The sequence below is a fragment of the Populus nigra genome, chromosome 3, assembly GCF_951802175.1.
Source record: "Populus nigra chromosome 3, ddPopNigr1.1, whole genome shotgun sequence".
NCBI lineage: Eukaryota > Viridiplantae > Streptophyta > Magnoliopsida > Malpighiales > Salicaceae > Populus > Populus nigra.
Window position 1 is genome coordinate 26888623 of NC_084854.1, and position 19087 is coordinate 26907709.

Here is a 19087-nt window from a genome sequence, read left to right on the forward strand (position 1 = left end):
TTTTAATTTGCCGTGGCATCAGGGAATGCAATGATTTTTATTCTTTTTTAATTTGACACTGATGGATAATTTTGGGTTTCAAAGGGTATTAAATAAGGGTTTGAATTAAGAAAAAAAACTAAGTAAGTCATTGCACAATGCTTGATTCTTAATTAAATCTTGAACTTTTGACTTAGCGTTGTATAATATTTATTTCAGATAGGTTGAAATTTTAATTTATCAGATATTAAACATCTTAATTATCTACATGTTGTCAAATTCTTATCTTATAAATTAGAATGAGTTTTTATGAATTTATATAATTGAATTTATTTTGTAGTCATATCTTATTAACTAAGTTGATTGAATATAATTTCTTGAATGGCTATAATTTTATTTTTTATTTTTTATTTTTTTGATAGAGAAGGCTAGAGAAATTGCCTCGCACTTTCTTTTCCAAGAAGTTGCAGGCGTCTATTATCCTCTAAAATTGCGAAAATGCATGATATGTCAATTACAATTCTTTAAATTGTGATATTTTTTAAAACAAGTTTTCACCTTTGCTATTTCCTCAAAAAAAAAAAATTACCATGCTACTTTGAAAAATAAAATCCTTCATGGTAAATTTCTTTTCACTGCCACTTGCTTTGCTCATAGCATTATTAAAATGTCATTGTTTTTTTTTTAAATTCAAACTATACTTTGATCAAATTTCTCCCAGTCAAGTTTAATATGAAACCGGCTCAAGTCAGGTCCCAAGTTGGCGGGCAAATCACCAGGTAGACGTACCAGTCTAGACCAGGTTTAATATCTATGATATTAGCCTTAAAAACCAGAAATGCATGCTAATCAAGAATATCTTCTTGTTTTGCAATAGAATTCGTGAAGATTATATAAGTTTTTGTATGTGAAACAAAGGGCTAAGATTCATCCAGCATTCAATTGCAATCCATGCTTAACGACTAGACTTCAACACATGCATTCTTGTGGGGGATCTAAATCCAAATCTGGCCACAGTTCAAGATCAGTGCCCACGAGAAATTTTGCACTGACTCTAGAAACCACATCCATCAACATCCAAAGTCATTGCTATAATCGTTAATGGAAAAATGAAGGAATTCGAGACGAACCTCCCACGGTTATGCCATCAAGATAATCTCTTCTACTAGGGAATAAAAAAACCACGCTAAGATTTCAAGCGTCTAGCCATTTTCCTCTCCAGAAAAGAAAAGGGCATCAAGGCAAGTATGAAGATGTCCCCAATCCAGTTAAATCAATTGAGGACTCTAGGCGAATGTGGTGAAAGCATTAGATGAGCCAAAGCAAGAGAATAATTAGCTCTTTTCCCCATATGAACAAGTAGCTATTTGACTAACAATGGTTATCAAGGATTTGTATTTTGTAAAATACAATCTTTTTTAATGCCAGAGGTGACTCCTTCCTGAGCTTACTTGCGCCACTGGCATCTATATTAAACTAGATATTAGGGATGGGAGACCATAATCCCACACAGATGCAATAAATTATTACCTCTGCAAAGACTTGTAAAGCACCACAGTCACATACTTGGCTAAGAATCTATGTGTTGAACCAAGTGCCACCACAGCAGGCCCACTCCTCCCCTTCTGCATGTAGAGATGATTAAGCACTACATGTTGAGGTTTTGATGAAGGAGGCGGTATCTCCATGTAGGATGATGGCATATTGAGCAGTGTCATCTGTAAGTGTGGAGGAACCATTGGTGGCTCTTTTGCAAAATCATCGCTACCGAGTTGCAAATTGCTGTAGCTCAACTCTGGGGACTGAGGGGGTTCAAAACCAGATATACTTTCAAGGTCTTCTGGAACAAAGTCCTGCAAAACATTATTTGGCAACCACAATTCTGAATATTTCATATTCTAATTCCAAGACACAAGACTAAAGGAGGCACTCATAAGACATTAAAAAAACTAGTAGGATGAGCAGCATTAAATATCTTTTAATCCTATAAGTCAGATAGATCACAAAATCAGAATTGTGAAACAGAAGGTCCTAAGCTCTTTGAATATCATGCTTTTGCCATTATGCAATAGCCAATATGCTGTGATTTATCCTTATAAAATATCACATACAAAGCATACACTGTTTTAAAGAACTGATCATTAAACCTGCAAGGCAGCAAGTGTTGCACCAACCAACTATGAGAATAAATCGCTTTATTTCTTCAGAGAAAGAAAACTGAACTGCAAGTATAACCTGTACGAATGCAATTTTGGCAAGCTCCAAATGTTGTTTAAGTTTTAGGGTAAGAGAATTGTGCTAAATATTATCCTTATTTTTCTGTCATTTATGATACTTCCAAAAATAGACAGGAATAGAACTAGCAGTGTGGAGCCAGTAACACAGGAAGATAACCCAAAATTACATTAAAGATAGTTTCTCCTTACGCATTCATGATGACACCAAGAGAACACTATGCTGGAAGTGCATGAAAGGCAGGAGGACATAAAAAGGTGGAAATAATAAGTAGGGTATCTAATGTTTAAAACGCAACCCACAAGCTGTTTAGACACCTAATTATATTTCATTTATTTACTTTGTTTTGAACCTCATACCGATTTCACTAGCTAAAATGATTTAAATCAATCAACTTTATTCATGAATTCCTCTTTATATTTTACACATTGATAAGCTCATGAATCTTGCCTAACATAATAGAATGGAAGCAAGTCTGCTCCAGGTGAACATATTCACCGGGGAGTCTCATACAAACCTTGTGTTGGAGAAATTGTCGCACAATCTAAAATATGTTAGTTTGAGATCAACAAATTACTAGACCTAAAAGAATAGCATCCCTACCAAATGAAGACGGGGATAAATATCTAAAGTCAAATTCTTTCTCCTTCCTTGTCAGTGCTAGATATGTGATTTTTGGACCTTTGAATGAAGTTGATATCGCTTGCTTAGTGAAAGTGAAAATTTTAACTTTTATGGACTACTTATGCACTAATTATCATTCAAGGAAAAGAGAAGAGAAGTAACAGTTTCCATATAGACACAATAGATTAATTGACAAGGGGAAATTTTTACTGGTCTCCCCTTTAATTTGGTGGAATCAGAATAAAGTTCCGCCGAAATACCAAAGGGAAGGGATGAAAATATTACTTGCAAATCCAAAGTGTTGTGAGCATTGCCAGCATCATCTTTGGCCCAGGGCAAGTCAGGGGAATACCTCCACTGTCCATCAACAATAAACCTGTATTGGTAAACTCCTGATGGCAGAACTTTCATTATAGTGTAGTCTTTTCCAGATCTTTGCAAAGGAATTCTGATCAACAATGTAATCAGGATATATTAGACAATCACAAAGTGGCTCCTGAAGTTGTTATGATACAGACGGGGAAAATCTAAGCACTGAATTTTAAGAACCTTGTTTTCCAGTCATCCCATGATCCCTCGACAGCTACTTCCTTGCCACCATAGCTCCATGTAATCATTGTTGGAATTCCATGCTCATTGCACATTTCTTCAGACCCTAAAGAAGTTTGCATCCACGAGTGGCTTGGAATTTGAATCTCATCAGGTCTTTGCAATGGAGCCACAGGGACCTGACAACAAAAAACATGCAATTAAAAGATAGCAACTCTAATAGGGTTGTAGATGGAAGCACACACTAGAATAGACATAAAGCAAATAACTCAGCTTAACGAAAATATTTTCTTGGGCATGAAGAAGAGCAAGTTACATGAGGATAGCACTAAATATTAAAATGAATATCACCAGGATCCAACAAAGTTTTAGTTCATGTAACACTTGATCTTGTCGGATTAAAAATAACAGCTCAATCCCTATTTACATCAAATCGAAATGCACACTTTGTTCCAGATTGACAACACAAGCTACATGGCACCAAATTAGAAACCACTAATCGTGTCCACGCCCAAGTAGAATCTCATAGCAAGAACCCTATGGCTAATGCTATTCACATCTTTTCACACGTTAAAAGTAGCTAAAGCAACTTCCTTTCTGATTCCCACACAAAATACAGCCAAATCAAGACTTTCTAAAAACTAACAAAATTCTTCAGCATCTAATAGAATCTCACAACGAAGATGATGTGGTATCAATCCAGAATCATCTAAAAACTAACAAAACCAATCAAATCCTCAAACAATTTAGTTGATTCATTCATAGAACCCTCGTGAAAATAAAAAACAAAAGCAACCAAAAACACAAAAACACACCTGAGGAGTGAACAGAAGAGGTGAGTGAGTAGCTCTAGGGCTATGAGGAGGTGAGTGACCCATCATTTCAATAGGAGGTGCAGGATAACTAACATGGGACTCATCTGATGCAACCATAACCTCACTGCTGTCACTCCTTTCTCCTTCACCACCACCAACACTTGATGGACTAATTGCTCCTTCTTCCTCTTCTCTTCCATTCACATTCCCCATTTATTGATAACTCTTACCAAGTTACAAATTAATGGTCTTTATTAATGTTGTTGCTGTTGTTTATTACTGATAGGATTGTATAAAGATTGAAACTTTATCAAAACCCACCAACCATATAGTTGAATCAAATTAATAACAAGCCAAAAGGATGCAATTTGGGGCTAGACCCAGATGCCAAAATTGAACAAAGCTTGTAACTTTATTGTTTTTGTAACTAAGTAACTAAGGAGTGTGGGGAAAAAAAGAGAGAAAGAAGGAGAATTTTGGAATAGTAAAAAAGGAGAGTGATCTCTCCAGTGAGGTGGGGAAATAGGTTGAAGTGAAAGGAGAGTGGTGGTTGTGGTGGAGGAGGAGGAAAGGAAGAGGTGGAAGTGGTGGTGATGGTGGTGGAGGTGGGCCAATGTGTGATGTAAATGTATCGAATCTAATGTTGATTTCCTTGTTTAGTATTTGAGTGTGTATGGGATGGTGGGCACGTCATCATTTGACAAAGTCCTTTTCCTTTAAATTATTGCTATCTTTATTTTTTTACTTTAATAAGAAAAGAATTTTCTAGTTTTTTTGAGATACTTTTTGGTGTTAATATGAAATAATTCTTTGATATACATACATACATACATATATATATATATAGTTAAATTTTGAGCACATAAACTAAATTATTTCTGATTTTAAATTATATGTTGTTCATAATTAAAATAAAGTGAAAATCTAAATTCATAATATGTTCTTCTGTTCATGATAAAAATAGAAAAATAAAGTTAATGTGAGGTAACACAAAGTATGAAAATACATAAATCAAAATCATTAGGGCTACAAATTCATCTTACAAGAAAATTACCTTGGACTTCTCAACTCTTATTGTCATTTTCTAATAATAGAATATAAGTCATGACATTACTTATCAATACGAGTATGTTATTTTTCTCAAAAAAATCATATTATAAAGTTTATTTTGATAAATAAGATTCAAATTGTACTTTACCACTATAAAAAAGGGGGAAAATGAAGAAAGGAGGAAATTATACTTTGCACTAAGCTGGTTTTTTTTTTTTTTTATGTGTGAAATTGCACTGCACTGCTTGTTAATGTACTATTTTCTTTTCAATCCCAAAATCAACGATAACAATTAGAAGTACTAAAAACTAGCAATGAGGGTTTCCCAAAAAGTTAAGGGTTTATATTCTCTTTTTAATCATTTGAACTCTACTATTAAATTGGGGGTACAAGATAAAGAATTTATAATTTTTTTTATTCTATTATATACTTAGTTATGTGTTCGAGTTTTGTTATGGGTCATAAATTTTATTAAAAAAACAAAATATATTGATTTTTTCAATGTGTTTTTCAATAAAACAAAATATAAATTGAAATTAAAAAAATTATTTATACATTTAATAAAATAAATCGAGAACTATATATATATTAATAAATTAATTAATAAAAGTCATCAATAATAATTAAAAATAAAAAATAAAAAATTAAGAGTCGGATATAAATCAAAATATTTGGCCTTGCAACTCGAATTTTTGACACGGTTGTATTTAACGACTTTGATCATTAAATCAATTTTTTTCTATTTAATTAAATGATAATAAAAATTGAAACACTTTAAATTGATTAAATAAAAGAAAAACAATATTATGCAAAGTTACACATATTAAAAAATTATCCTAAAATAAATATTTTTTATTTTTTAAATAAATTTAATTTATGTAAAACTTAAAAAGAAATTATAGATGAATTAGAATATTGTCTCAAAAAATGAAATGCATATAAAATAATTAAAAATAACTGCTATTTAAAATATCTAAAAAAATAAAATAATGGCATTAATTTACATATAAATTTAAAAATTATTTTGAAAAAATAAATATAAAGAAAACATTAATTAAAAAAAAATTAAAAAAAAGTTTGACATGCCAACAACACCTAACCAATATAGCAAGGGCCTATGTGCTTAGGCCATTGATTTTTCATTTTTTAATAGTCATCTACCCTAATGTATTTGAAAATAAAAAAGTCAGATGACGCATCGTCTATAATACCTAATTTTCAACCATTATAGTGACTGGAAAAACAGGCAAGAAGTTTTTTTTTTATCTAAAAACCAAATTTCAACTAATGTTTTACCAAAAACACCTAAAAAATATTTTAGGCAACTTAATAAACTCATTCATGGCCTAAGAAAACAAAAAACTTGTTCCCAAACCTAAAATCAAAAATCTTAACGAGATCAAATACGTTTTCTAGGAAATTTCGAGGTAAAAATAAAAGCCTCTAGTGTGAATTTTCCTCGTTAAAAGAAACAATTTAAGCCCAATTTCAATTGTTTTAGTAACCAAAATTTATGCCAATAGAAATTTTCTCTCTTTAGCACCGGATTACAATAACTTTCTCTCATCTTTTTCAAACCAAGAGCCAAAAAATAAAAATAAAAAAGTTTGGAGTCAAAATTGATTTTTTCCTTTAATTTCAAATACAGAAGGGACCTAACATCTACAATTTGAAAAGTATAAAGACTATAATAAACATTCCGTCTAGACTTTTTAAAGTAAAGTCGCTCATTTTCTTCATGTTTTTTACTTTGGTCCATTGTCTTTCAGTCTCACCTTCCCCTAATAAATTGGCTTATAATTTGGTTTGATAAGGGCCAAATTGAAAAGAAAAAAAGCACTGTCAATAGTTTCTCCGCAATGTCATGTGAGGGGATCCACCCAAACGCGAGATGAGATTATGATAAAAAAAAACTAGATTTCAAAAAAAGACTTGGAAAAAAGACTGAAGTTAAATTAATAAAAATGATGAAAAAAACCTGAGCCAACACATGTTAACTTGACTAAATTGCACCCAAGATAACCCCACATAATTTTTTTTGGAAAAAGTCACAAAGCTCAAGGGCTAATAATTTAATATCAAAGAATAAAATTAAAAAAAAAACATAAGTCAATCTGAGTTAACTCGATTAACCTGCGAGATGGGATATGAGATAAAGATAACCCCACAAATCTTGTACAAAAAATAAGTGATAGAAAATAAATACAGGTTAAATAGAAAAATAAAATAAAGAAAGAAAATGATAAAAAAATTAAGGACCAAAATTGGATACAAAATTAAATGAAATAAAATATTGAAGCACAAAATTGAAAAAAAAATCTAACAAAGGATAAAAAAAAACAATAAAAAGAATGATGAGCAAATTGGATACAAAAATTAAACGAAATAAAATGTCAAGGGGGTGAAAGTGATATAAAACAATAAACTTCAAAAAGCATCAAAATCAAAACTAATAGAAATAAAAAAAATAAGGATCAAATTTGAAAGAAATACAAACTGGATGATACAATTGAATTTTTCAAGGCTCGACGTGGATACCAAGGCCTAAAAGAGAGAATAGAAGGGGAGGAGAAAACAAATCCATCATCGTTGAACCGCCATGAATCAGACCGCATGAGCCATCCCATCAACTGCACCACCACTGGATACGTCGGATGACACGGTGATTAACTGTTTTTTTGCCATCGGATATTCTCCACTTGCCTCTAGAATGGCACGGATGACGATCACGCATTATATCTTTTTTTATTTAATAATATCTTAAGATATTAAACTGCTAAACAACCCCAAGGGCATTTGAATATTACAAAAAAAAAAAAACCTTATAGAAAAGACAAAAACACCTTCCAAACCAACCCTATGATTTTTGAAATCAAGGTTAAATCTATCATTTCATTGTATAGAAAATATAAAATGACTAAAAAGCCCCTTTCATGCAAGATTAGTATTTTGCAACTTTTAAGAGTATTTATGTCATTTTACAATACAAAGAAAATAAAATGATAAAAATACCCCTGGACAAAAAAAAGCTTATATTTTTTTGTTTTCAAAGACAATAAATTAATTTTACTATAAAAAAGTAAACTGATTGAGTTGTTCCTAATTAATTTACAGATGATTACTGGATACTATAGAAAAAACAATTTTATCCTATAAGTTATGAAATTATTTTGAATATAAAAAGAAAAATAAAGACAATTCACAATTCATTGTGCTAATATACAAAGAATTGTCTAAAACCTACAATAAAACACTATTTATATGACCCGCATTCTTTCACGGGTCAAATATTTTTATTTTTCATTAAAAATTTATATAAAATTTTTTTTTCAATGCATTTTTGTAGTTCAAAAAATTTAAGTGCAAATAAAAAAGTTTATACATACATGTAATCAAATAAACTGTGAACTGTGTCTGCTAATAAATAAATAAAAAATTATTAACGATACCTAAAAATAAAACTTAAAAAATCAAGAAATAGATGTAGATCAAGATATTTAATCTTGCAAAATGAAACATTTATCCAATCATGTTTGCTAATTTTTTTTTATTAAAATATTTTTATTTAATCAAATAATAATAGAAATAGACAAACATATTAAATTGATTGAATAAATCATAGATAAAAAAAAATATAGTTCATTTATACAAAAGATAAAAAAAAATCATTTGGGATTGAAACTGATTATTTATTTTCAAAAATAAATATTAAAAATATCATCTGAAATAAATATTATTTATTTTCAAAAATATAGTTCATCTATACAGAAGATAAACAAAAAATCATAGATGAATAAAAAAAACTTTCTTGAAAATTATATGCACAACAAAAAAATCATTATCATTTAAAAAAGGCTCTCTAAACAAAATAAAATAAAGAAGTTGTATTAGTGTTAATATAATTAAGTTTTTCTTAAAAAAAAAGCATCAATTGAAATAAAAAAAATTATAAAAAAGGGCTAGACGCAGCTGGATCTAGCAAGCCTGGCTAACCATCTTGGCCCATTTCATTAAAGCCGTGTGATTGGGTTTTTTGTGTAAAAAAAATTGCACCTGGGATGGAAGATATATATCATCCATCCTGATTTTTTTTTGAAAAAAAAAATAGATAATGCATCGTCTATTTTCCTCAAATTTCGGCTATTATGGTGTTCGGAAAATCATGGTTTATGTTCTTTTGATCCAAAAACCTGTTTTTCAACCCGTTTTTAACCCAAAATACTTATAAAACATCTTAAAAATCATGATAAACTTATCCATGGTTTCAAAAAACCGAACTTAACCCGAAACCAAAAACCACCCCGGGCTAAGATCTATTTTTTTTCATGAACTTTTAAGGTATAAAAACACCTAATATAAACTTATCTCGTCAAATAGAACAATTTGACACAATTATCGTTCATTTTGGCGGCCTAAATCGGTGTCAATAACATGTTTCTTTTTCTATTGTCGAAATTTGGTTATCTCCCTCTCCTCTCTCAACTAGGGATAGAAAAATAACAAAAATAAATTTTTGTACCAGAATAGAATTAAAAAAATATCAAAGGATCAAAATTATATAATTTACATGATTTTTAAGTTGGGGGACCAAAGTGTGTTATTTTGCAAAACTTATAGCACGCCATCCATGTTTGTCGTGTTTTTTTATCCCTTCATTTCTAACTTTATCTTTTCATGAGAATTCAAAATCAATTACTTTTTAATTAAGATTAAATTGTCAAAAAAACATTTCAAGCATCAAATTAAAAAAATATAAAATTACAAATAATCCATCCACGGTATGAAAAGATAAACACTAAAAGTACACAGTTAAAATCCACACCATTTAGATTATAGGTAATTGATTAATTTTGAATATTTTTTAATTTAATTTTAATGTTTTGATAGGACTGAAAGATGAATTTAATCTGACGAGAAAATCAAAAGGCACCAAAAATTAATTTACTAATGCAATGACATCGTAAATTCACCCTTATTTAGGTGAATTTTGAAAACGAGGACACCATGTTTTCAAACGCGCACTTAAGGTATATTTTGAAGCGATGTTGTTAATGTTGTTAATGTGTTTGTTTTTAAATATAAAATTAATTATTTTTTTAATATTTTTTTATGATTTTAATATATGATATTAAAAATAAAAAATAAAAAATAAATATTATTTTAATATATTTTAATTAAAAAAACCTTTTAACATAACGTTAAATACACTTTTACCTGTTTGAAAATATATTAATTTTTATTTTTAGAGATATTTTAAATATATGTTTGTTTTTAAAAATTATTAAATTAATATTTATTTTTTTTATAATTTTGATAAACTAATATTAAAAAAATTATTTTAATATATATATATATATATATATATATATATATATATTTTAAATACCATTTACCATTTTACTAAAACAAAAATCATAACTATCTAAATTCTAGTCATAGCTAAGTTTTATTTGAATTGTTTCTTGAACGTAACCCAGTCTTTAACAAGATTAGTGCCTGCTTAGTTTTTTAAAAATTTAAATTTTTTTATGATAAAAATAATTTTTTATATTTTTAAATTATTTTGATGTACTAATATAAAAATAATTTTTAAAAAATAAAAAAATATTATTTTAAAATATTTTTAAACAAAAAAAATACTTTAACGAGTACGACAACAGCTACCGCAATCCTGCACAAGAATTAGAGAGTGTTTAAAAATACTGGCCAACTCGTATTTTTAAGAAATTAAAAATTTTTTTATTAAAAAATAATTTTTTTAGCATATTTTAAATCGTTTTGATATATTAATCTTAAAAATAATTTTTAAAAATTAAAATATATTTTATTTTAATACATTTTAAAATAAAAAAACACTTTAAAAATTAATCTCAATCACACTTACAAACATTCTATAATAACTAACTGTCATTTAATATTTTCTGCGTTCGTATGAGCACCACCCATGAAGCGATACTTATTGACAAGGCTCTTGCTTCCATTCAACAGGGGGGGCTTCATTGCGGCGATAAATCAAACACCTGAACAACTATTATTTTAACTCAAAAGCCAGTATCCGCGGGCACAAAATCTCGTGAGTAAGCAGTTCCTGCTTTGTTTCTTCTTTTTAAAATTACTGGTAGTTACTATGTTCTTCTTACTCGTTAAAGTGTCTGTCTTTTTTAATTTCATGAGCCATGTCTTTTACTTGAATCTGGGTACTTGATAGATTATTTTGTTCAGAATTTGTTGCTTTGACTTTAAGTGTTTTTTTAAACTTAGATTTGACAAAAGAAAAAACCCAGAAAGTGTGTGAATCAATACATGTAGGAATTATGTTTGCATGAGATTTGTTCTTGTGTAACTTTCCACTGTGGTTTCATGGTCAATTTTGAATGTGATATCATGCATTTACCTATGAATAATGTTTTTTTCTGGAAGTTGTAAGCTTTGAATGATTTTGACAGATTTTGCTCTCTTGGGCCTTTGTTCTGTTCAGTTTTTGGCTACAATGCGAAGGTTTCCCTTTTGTAAGACTTGTGTGTTTTAGAGCTACATGATTTTGCTCTTGCTAGTAGTGTAAATTACTGAATTATGACGAACAATCATTGAAAGCTCCAAAAACTTTATGGGGTTTCTTTTAAATTGTGGATGCATGTATTTATTTGTAAATCCTGGCCTTAGTGCCTTCTTTTCACACTAGACATGTTACTGGTTTGCGTATAGTTGATTAAAATTTAGCTCCTTCTAGCCAGGATGCTACGTACAGTTCTGGTTTGTTGAAAGAATGTTCCCTATTGATTATACAAGTGTGTTTTTGAAATTTGGTTGTTGTTCAGCTGTCATTAGCATGCATATATGCTGTCTTGGCAGTTGGCATTGATTTTATGTGATTTGATTTGCACATTCTGATTCGGAAGACTTATGTTGATTTTCAGCTTGTGTCGAAATGCAAAGCATAAGAAATTCCATCTTGAGCCACATAAGGCTGAGGGGTTCTGCTGAACAATTTTTATTTGCTCAGAGGGGAAATGTGTTCAAGCAGCTTCATCGGCAGATGTGTACATCAGCAGGCACCAGCCCTGATAAAATCATGGATCGAGTCATTGGACTGGTTAAGAAGTTTGATAAAATTGATGCCACTAAGGTAACTAATTGACGGCTCCCTTGAAATTTTCTTTGTTTTTTATGTTTCTTGTCCATTTTATGATTGTTTGAAGTGGAAGTCTTACCTTTACTCTCCATTTGATTAAATTTACATAGTGATATTAACCTGATGGTTAGGTGATACTTTATGTAAAAAAAAGAGATTTTCTTCTTAATTTCAACCAGCAATCACTCTGTCCGTTGCTAAGGACATAGGTCAAAAAAGTAATGTAGATTTCATTTGACCTCTGAACAGGTTACTGAGACAGCTGATTTCCAAAAAGATTTGTGCCTGGACAGTTTAGACAGGGTCGAGCTTGTCATGGCTTTTGAGGAAGAATTTTCCATTGAAATCCCTGAGGAGAAAGCGGATAAACTTACATGTTGCGCTGATGTTGCAAAGTATATAGTTTCAGGAGGTGAGCTGAAAAATGTAAATCCTGAGTAGTAATCAATTTTAGGGTTTCCTAAAGGTGAAATGGTGCTCCTAGACAATGTGTCTTGTCAGTTCTTCCTATGTTTGTTTTTGTGTATCAATAACTACATATAAAGGTTGCCAAACTGTAAAAACTGGAGCCTTGTTTCTCTTACTGATACCGTACTTTTCCATGGCATTAAGGGAAAATTTCTGATGGACAATTTTGTTTGTATGATTATAATCACTCCAAGCTTTTTTACAGTACAAGATATCATTATTTATCTACATGCTATTTACATGTAGTTGCCACTCATGTGTATTTTACACCTGGTAGAAAGAAAGGTATTGAACCATGATACTCAATGCTGTGACTGTAGCGCCATCGAAATGAGGTCCTGTTCTTGTATCCCAATCTTCTTATAAGCTGGCCACCTACCATGCAATCTGCTTATCGCTGCTTCCTCTCTCGTTGCATGCTTGTAAAGGCTTAGATGTTACTTGAAGGAATTTTATCTCCCCGGCACTGTAATTACGGATGCCATTCCCGACTGATGATAATTTCAGTGCCTTCTGTTTCCTGGCATGAGCTGGTCTGCATACCGAGTTCTGTGGTAATCTTAGAACCTTAACTGAACATATTCTTTCCAAGTGGGGAATTCCATGGAGGTGGGAAGGTAGATCAATTAGGAAATCTCCATATTCATCTGTGATAGCTTGTGCAGAACTTTTCTTGCTCCGCTTCGTACTGGTGTGGCATTCGACGTTCACCAAAGCACCTGTAAGAATTTCAACATATATAATTTTTAACAATGCATGCTATTGCTTTCAAGTTTTGTGTACATCAAACACCAAACCTCTTCCCAGTCAGGTTAAAATCAAGACACTAGTTGAATTATTTAGGTGAAAGGATCTTGCATTTCATTTAAGTGGAATTTATTAGGTGTCATTTGTCCAAGGATAAAAGAAGATTTTGGAGAAGAGAAACTATGTGCCTCTATATTTTATATTTTGAAAATACAAAAATTTATTTAAAAATTATTTAAAAAAACAGATTTATTTTATGTCTCTTTCTTTTCAACTATATATCTATCATTTCTATCTTATGACACTATTAAACACAACCTTTATTGCTTAAATGTCAAAATGAATTCTGAAATGCATTTTCCAACACAAATTTATGGTGAGATGTAGCTGTTTTCGTGGGCTTCCCCATCTCTCTCTTTAATACTATCTTCCTCATCAAAATTGAATTAAAATGATCATCAAATCCCATCCCAATCAATTGGGGTTTGGCTGAGGTGACAGCAAACCGATCTTGGGTCATCGTATTCAAGGTTGGTGGATCTTAGCTTTGTTTCCGGGCATTCATTTGCTGGGCCAAGAAGAAGACACAGCAATATATATATATATATATATATATATATATATATATATATATATATATATATATATATATATAACTGTTTGCTTAGATTTGTACGTATGAAGGACAAATTAAATTCCAAAGTGAATGCTTCAAAGACTAACAATCTCTTACACGAAAAGTAAAGATTTGGAAGTGCGCGCCTAAAGAGTAAATTAACTACCTGCCCTTTGAGCATTCAGATTTTTTAGAGATCCATGAAATAGGGTAGAAAATTAACATGTTAAATTAGTAGTTTCACCCTTGGTTTTTAGGCTTATAGGAAGTGAAAATAAACGTTAAAAAAAGAAGCTGTGATTTGATAGCAATGTCTTTGTATTTTGCTTCATTTTGCAGCTAGCTGCCTTAACATGGCCAATGCGACTCTTCACCTATATATAAACCATCACATAATCCCTAATTCTAGTACGTAGTTCTATTTTCTTTGATAAAAAGTTTGGCTGAAAACTATGTTATTTCTACCATGAAAGGCTGAAAGCTACTAGTGACCAATGATCTCAAACAATTAAAGATCATTGCTCAAAAACTAAATGCAAGATTAACGAAGGAACCTTAAAACAGTACCAAAACCTCGTGCAAATCTAGCTAATATTTAAGGCTATAATATAATTAAGCCTAGATAATATACGTACTACTTATACTCAAGTAATTACAAGGAAAGAAAAGTCCAAGAATTGTAGAGATAACAAGAGGTAAAGAGCTGGAGAAATCTCATCATATCTCTAGACAGAACTTGATGATCACATCAATATGTTGATGACCAGTTTTTTTTTTGGAATGATTTTTGTTCAAATTTGTTGAGAGAAATACTTATAATAAGTGGGCGTGCATGCAATCAAGAAATTGAAGTAGGCCGAAAAGGAAATCAAGAAACATGGAAAAACCTGATATTGGCCATGCATGAAGTTGATTTTCACCATGCAAACAAGCCTCACAGAGAACCGTGCCTGTGACTAGCACAGTCGATAGCTTTTCCTCTCCATAACCAGCCCACTGCACCAACTCTTCTCTACTTGAAAATTCTTGTAATGGGTTCTCTGCTTTAGCTGTTGATGCTTGAAGGGTGATGGTGAAGATGATGAAGATGGTGGAAATTATGAAATTCATCATCGTCACAAGATTGCTGCAGCCGCTAAAGTAGCTCATCTTCTTTGTGTTTGTAGCAAAATTTTCCTACTTGTTTTATCAAGGTAAGATGGCACGAAGAGACAATAAAGGGAGAGAGGGTGGTTTTATAAGGTGCTCTTGGGTTCATTTAACCTTGGATTGCCTTCTTACTACAATTTTGCCCTTCATTGGTTGACTTGGACGGTCAACAAATTTCACTACTCAATTCCTAAGAATCGAATTATCATATACCACCTAGTATGAAAATATGTTTTTTTCTATTTTAGAATTTAGATTTAATTAATAATAAGATATAAAGTTTAGATTTGATAAAGATAAATCCATCAAAATAGTATATAAAAAGAAAATGAATTTACATTTACCGATCATTATCATATATAATTTACTATAAAAAGATGCTTGATCATCATAATTTGTTTTATATTTATCAAAATTCAACTGTCATATATTAAAATTAAATTTTATATGAGTGTGGGCTCTAAATATATAACTATAGTTTTTTGTTCACATTTTCAATACAATAATTTCACTCTAAATAGATTCATCCTTTTATCATTTGTTTCGTTTTGGTAAACTATGTTGCTTAACTAATTGAAGAAGTTGAAAGTTGACTCTTGACACCCAAAGAAAATGAGAACAAAAAAGCTTGAGGTTGAAATGAAATGGAAGGGCATGTTGGTCTTGACCTCCATGGTTTCACCAAGTGTACAATGGCAGAAGTTAGAAGGTGGAAGGGACGTACGTTAATGGAGGTTGGTTGCCTACTCTTGTCATAACGTATTCTTTTTTACAAGTTAAAGTTTAAATATTAATTAATCCCAGGAAAAAAAAACCCGTTTACCAAATCTTTAAGCATGTATATAGAGCCATAGACACGTTTCATAAGTGTTGTAACCTTGGCAGGAAAACACAAGCAATTCTCTCCTTCTGTCTCCATTTTCAAGGCTGCCCCAACTATTCCTATCTACACTATCCATCTCCCTATCCTCCTCGAAAATTATTGATGCAATGAAAAAACATGGCATCCCTTTAAAATCATGAAACACACATATATTAAAAAAAACACAATGCAAAACACTTGGAAATAAATTCAAATCACTCGGCAATCAAGCTATATTTTATTCAAGATACATAATCACCAGTTCATTAATTATTCCATTTCTTACAATTTCTAGTACTCGGTGCACCTGCAGGTTTCTCTACATGGGCCGGATGGAGTTATATACAATATTCATTACAAATAAGATCATCCCCCTTAGATGTATAAATATTAAACTATTTGACTGTATTATCCCATGCAAAGCTGCAATAAAAACAATGTCATACCAAAAACTTGATTGCAAGATTCGAACTGAAAATACTGTGAAGTTAGGAGTTTTATGACACCAAGATCAGCACCCTTGGATTTGCAATGAACGATCAACTCAGTACTGTTAATGTCGTTGATGATAGTAATTTCTTTAAGATCTCCAGAAAAAAACACGATTTGGTGGGGGCAATATCATCATCCTTCGATTTGCGATGAACGATAGAGTTACTGTCCATGTTGTTGAGGATACCAACTTCTTTACGATTTCCAGAAACACCAAGAGCATCACTCAAGATTGTGAACAATAAAAAAGATAATAATATTACTCTAATGAATTGGGTAATACTGAAAGAAATCATGTTTCCCCAAGTAATTTCTTTTGTGTTCTAATTGTTTGGATTGCATATGCTGAACTTACTTATAGGCCTGAATGATCTATGCCTAAGTGTATGAGATGATAAGATAATGCTACCCATGATTTGAGCTGAAAAAGAAAAGAAAAGAAAAAAACAGGAGGAGTTGTCATTTTTGCATACTTAGCAACAGATTAACACAAACAAGGATAATTAATGCTAGGATTCCTTTTCCCAGGTTGTGTTAATTTTGGAAAAATTTTACGAGTATTTAAAGAAATATATATCTATTGTTAAATCATGATTAAAATCAACTTCAAAGCAAGAGATTTTTAATTATGTGATACAAAATAATTTTTAATTGCAAATCGAAGGATGGTGCCAAAACACTAATACCTTCATGGGATTATCGGTTTGACTTTTATGGTCATATTTTTGGCAAGACATTGTGTTTTACCGCAACTTTTCATGGGGAAATACAGTCAAATGGTTTGACGTCTATATATCTAAGAGGGATTCTCGTATTAATTTGTGATGAGTGCAAATTAATGGTGTATAACTCCATCTGGCCCATGTAGACAACCTACAGAGGCATCGAGCGCTAGATATAGTCGATAATGGATAGGCAATCATCTTGTTAGCTATTTATTTGGAATAAAATAGAACTTGATGATAGACAGTAATATTTATATAGAAATGAAACAGAATAAAGAAAGAGCAGAGAGTAAAAAGGAAAAAGAACAGAGAATGAATCTGTTTATATATACAGAGAAGCAGAAGATAAAATTCATGCACTGTTATATTATTGCTTTTGCTTAAATGTTTATATTACTCATCCACAGTTTATATATGCAGTATTGGAAAGATACTATACGGAGAATGTTCACTCAATATAATGCTAATAGATTCTCTTTTCTAACAAACAATACTAACAACATTCTGACAATATTAATTGCTAATCTTCTAATACTTGGCAGACGTAGAGCCGTTGATATCTTTATATGCCCCCTTAATCGCAGGCTTGGAGGAGCCAAGCATGAGATTGGAACAATGATGCTAAAACAAATAAATGGAAAGATCTTTGATGAGGATAGCAGCAAACTGATCAATAGAAGAATATGCTATTGAAGCCATAGAATCTGGAAATATGGACCCTGCGAGTATACTTGAGTAGATTGAGCTTCAAATTGCTAATGTTAAGGAGGAATCTTTTAGTAGGAAAGAAATAGAAAAGCAAAGAATCAAAGATTGAGAAAGAAGAATCTTGCAGGAAATTGAAGATTTGAAGAAGAATTTTTCAGTTTGACAATATATCAAACAGATGATAGGCAGATTGATTTTTATGAGAGAATTGGTTTAATAAGGCGATATTAATGCCAGAAACAGAGATTAACAAGATATAAGAAGCTTTGAAGTTGAGAAGTAGTCACCATTTTTTAGAATTTAAGAGACAGAGAGGAAGAGAATCACAGATTTGAGAAGAGAGTTGAAGAAGAATTTTTTTTTTTCAGTTTGACAATATATCAAACAGATGATAGGCACATCAATAAATACACAGGAATTTCATGAAGAGAATGAGAATAAAGTCAGAATTCAGAAACAAGAGTAAAATAAAAAATAAAAAAAATCATAGAGTGCAGAAGTTTCTCCAGGTTTCCCTCTCTCTGTGGTGAAAGAGAAGCAATAGAGTCTCAAATCGATTCCAGCAGGTGCACACAGGAACACTAAGATCTTGAAGAGATCATGGCCAAGCATCATCCTGATTTGATTATGTGCCGGAAGCAACCAGGAATTGCTATTGGACGCCTTTGTGAGAAGTGTGATGGAAAATGTGTAATCTGCGATTCCTATATACATCCTTGCACACTTGTGCGAGTTTGTGATGAGTGCAACTATGGATCCTTCCAAGGTTGATGTGTTATTTGCGGAGGAGTGGGAAGCTCTGATACCATCATAGACAGTAATATTTATATAGAAATGAAACATAATGAAAAAAGAGCAGAGAGTGGAAAGGAAGAAGAATAGAGAATGAATCTGTTTATACAGAAAAGCAGAAGACGAAATTCATGCACTGTTACA

General features: G+C 31.2%; 3 protein-coding genes across 4 annotated transcripts; 1 reads left to right on the forward strand and 2 right to left on the reverse strand.

Moving 5' to 3' along the window:
- Positions 1-1292: 1292 nt before the first annotated feature.
- On the reverse strand, positions 1293-4866 carry LOC133687981 (SNF1-related protein kinase regulatory subunit beta-2-like). Its single transcript, XM_062107343.1, has 4 exons — positions 4203-4866; positions 3388-3566; positions 3124-3286; positions 1293-1832 (listed from the first exon to the last, which is right to left on the reverse strand). Exons 1-4 carry the CDS (start codon positions 4413-4415, stop codon positions 1506-1508), a joined length of 882 nt encoding a protein of 293 aa, XP_061963327.1. The 5' UTR covers positions 4416-4866; the 3' UTR covers positions 1293-1505.
- A 6291-nt stretch (positions 4867-11157) lies between these two features.
- On the forward strand, positions 11158-13016 carry LOC133688638 (acyl carrier protein 3, mitochondrial-like). Of its 2 annotated transcripts, none has more exons than XM_062108202.1 (3): positions 11158-11329; positions 12170-12378; positions 12634-13016. In XM_062108202.1, exons 2-3 carry the CDS (start codon positions 12181-12183, stop codon positions 12823-12825), a joined length of 390 nt encoding a protein of 129 aa, XP_061964186.1. In that variant the 5' UTR covers positions 11158-11329; positions 12170-12180; the 3' UTR covers positions 12826-13016. The 2 variants fall into 2 exon arrangements, with proteins under 2 accessions (XP_061964186.1, XP_061964185.1); XM_062108201.1 differs by having other exon boundaries at positions 11158-11325.
- LOC133688636 (uncharacterized) lies at positions 13003-15432 on the reverse strand. The gene is made up of 2 exons (XM_062108200.1): positions 15103-15432; positions 13003-13571 (listed from the first exon to the last, which is right to left on the reverse strand). The coding sequence occupies exons 1-2, from the start codon at positions 15362-15364 to the stop codon at positions 13228-13230; spliced, it is 606 nt and encodes a 201-aa protein (XP_061964184.1). The 5' UTR covers positions 15365-15432; the 3' UTR covers positions 13003-13227.
- Between the last annotated feature and the right edge of the window lie 3655 nt (positions 15433-19087).

What these genes read in the sequence shown, in the direction of transcription:
- LOC133688636 (XM_062108200.1), bottom strand. Translation starts at nt 15,364, where the DNA reads ATGAGCTACTTTAGCGGCTGCAGCAATCTTGTGACGATGATGAATTTC. An exon ending in TCATGCATGGCCAATATCAG is followed by an intron (nt 13,572 to 15,102) that starts GTTTTTCCATGT and finishes AAATTCTTACAG; the next exon opens with GTGCTTTGGTGAACGTCGAA.
- LOC133688638 (XM_062108202.1), top strand. Translation starts at nt 12,181, where the DNA reads ATGCAAAGCATAAGAAATTCCATCTTGAGCCACATAAGGCTGAGGGGT. An exon ending in ATAAAATTGATGCCACTAAG is followed by an intron (nt 12,379 to 12,633) that starts GTAACTAATTGA and finishes ACCTCTGAACAG; the next exon opens with GTTACTGAGACAGCTGATTT.
- LOC133687981 (XM_062107343.1), bottom strand. Translation starts at nt 4,415, where the DNA reads ATGGGGAATGTGAATGGAAGAGAAGAGGAAGAAGGAGCAATTAGTCCA. An exon ending in TGGGATGACTGGAAAACAAG is followed by an intron (nt 3,287 to 3,387) that starts GTTCTTAAAATT and finishes ATTGTTGATCAG; the next exon opens with AATTCCTTTGCAAAGATCTG. An exon ending in ACAACACTTTGGATTTGCAA is followed by an intron (nt 1,833 to 3,123) that starts GTAATATTTTCA and finishes AATGTTTTGCAG; the next exon opens with GACTTTGTTCCAGAAGACCT.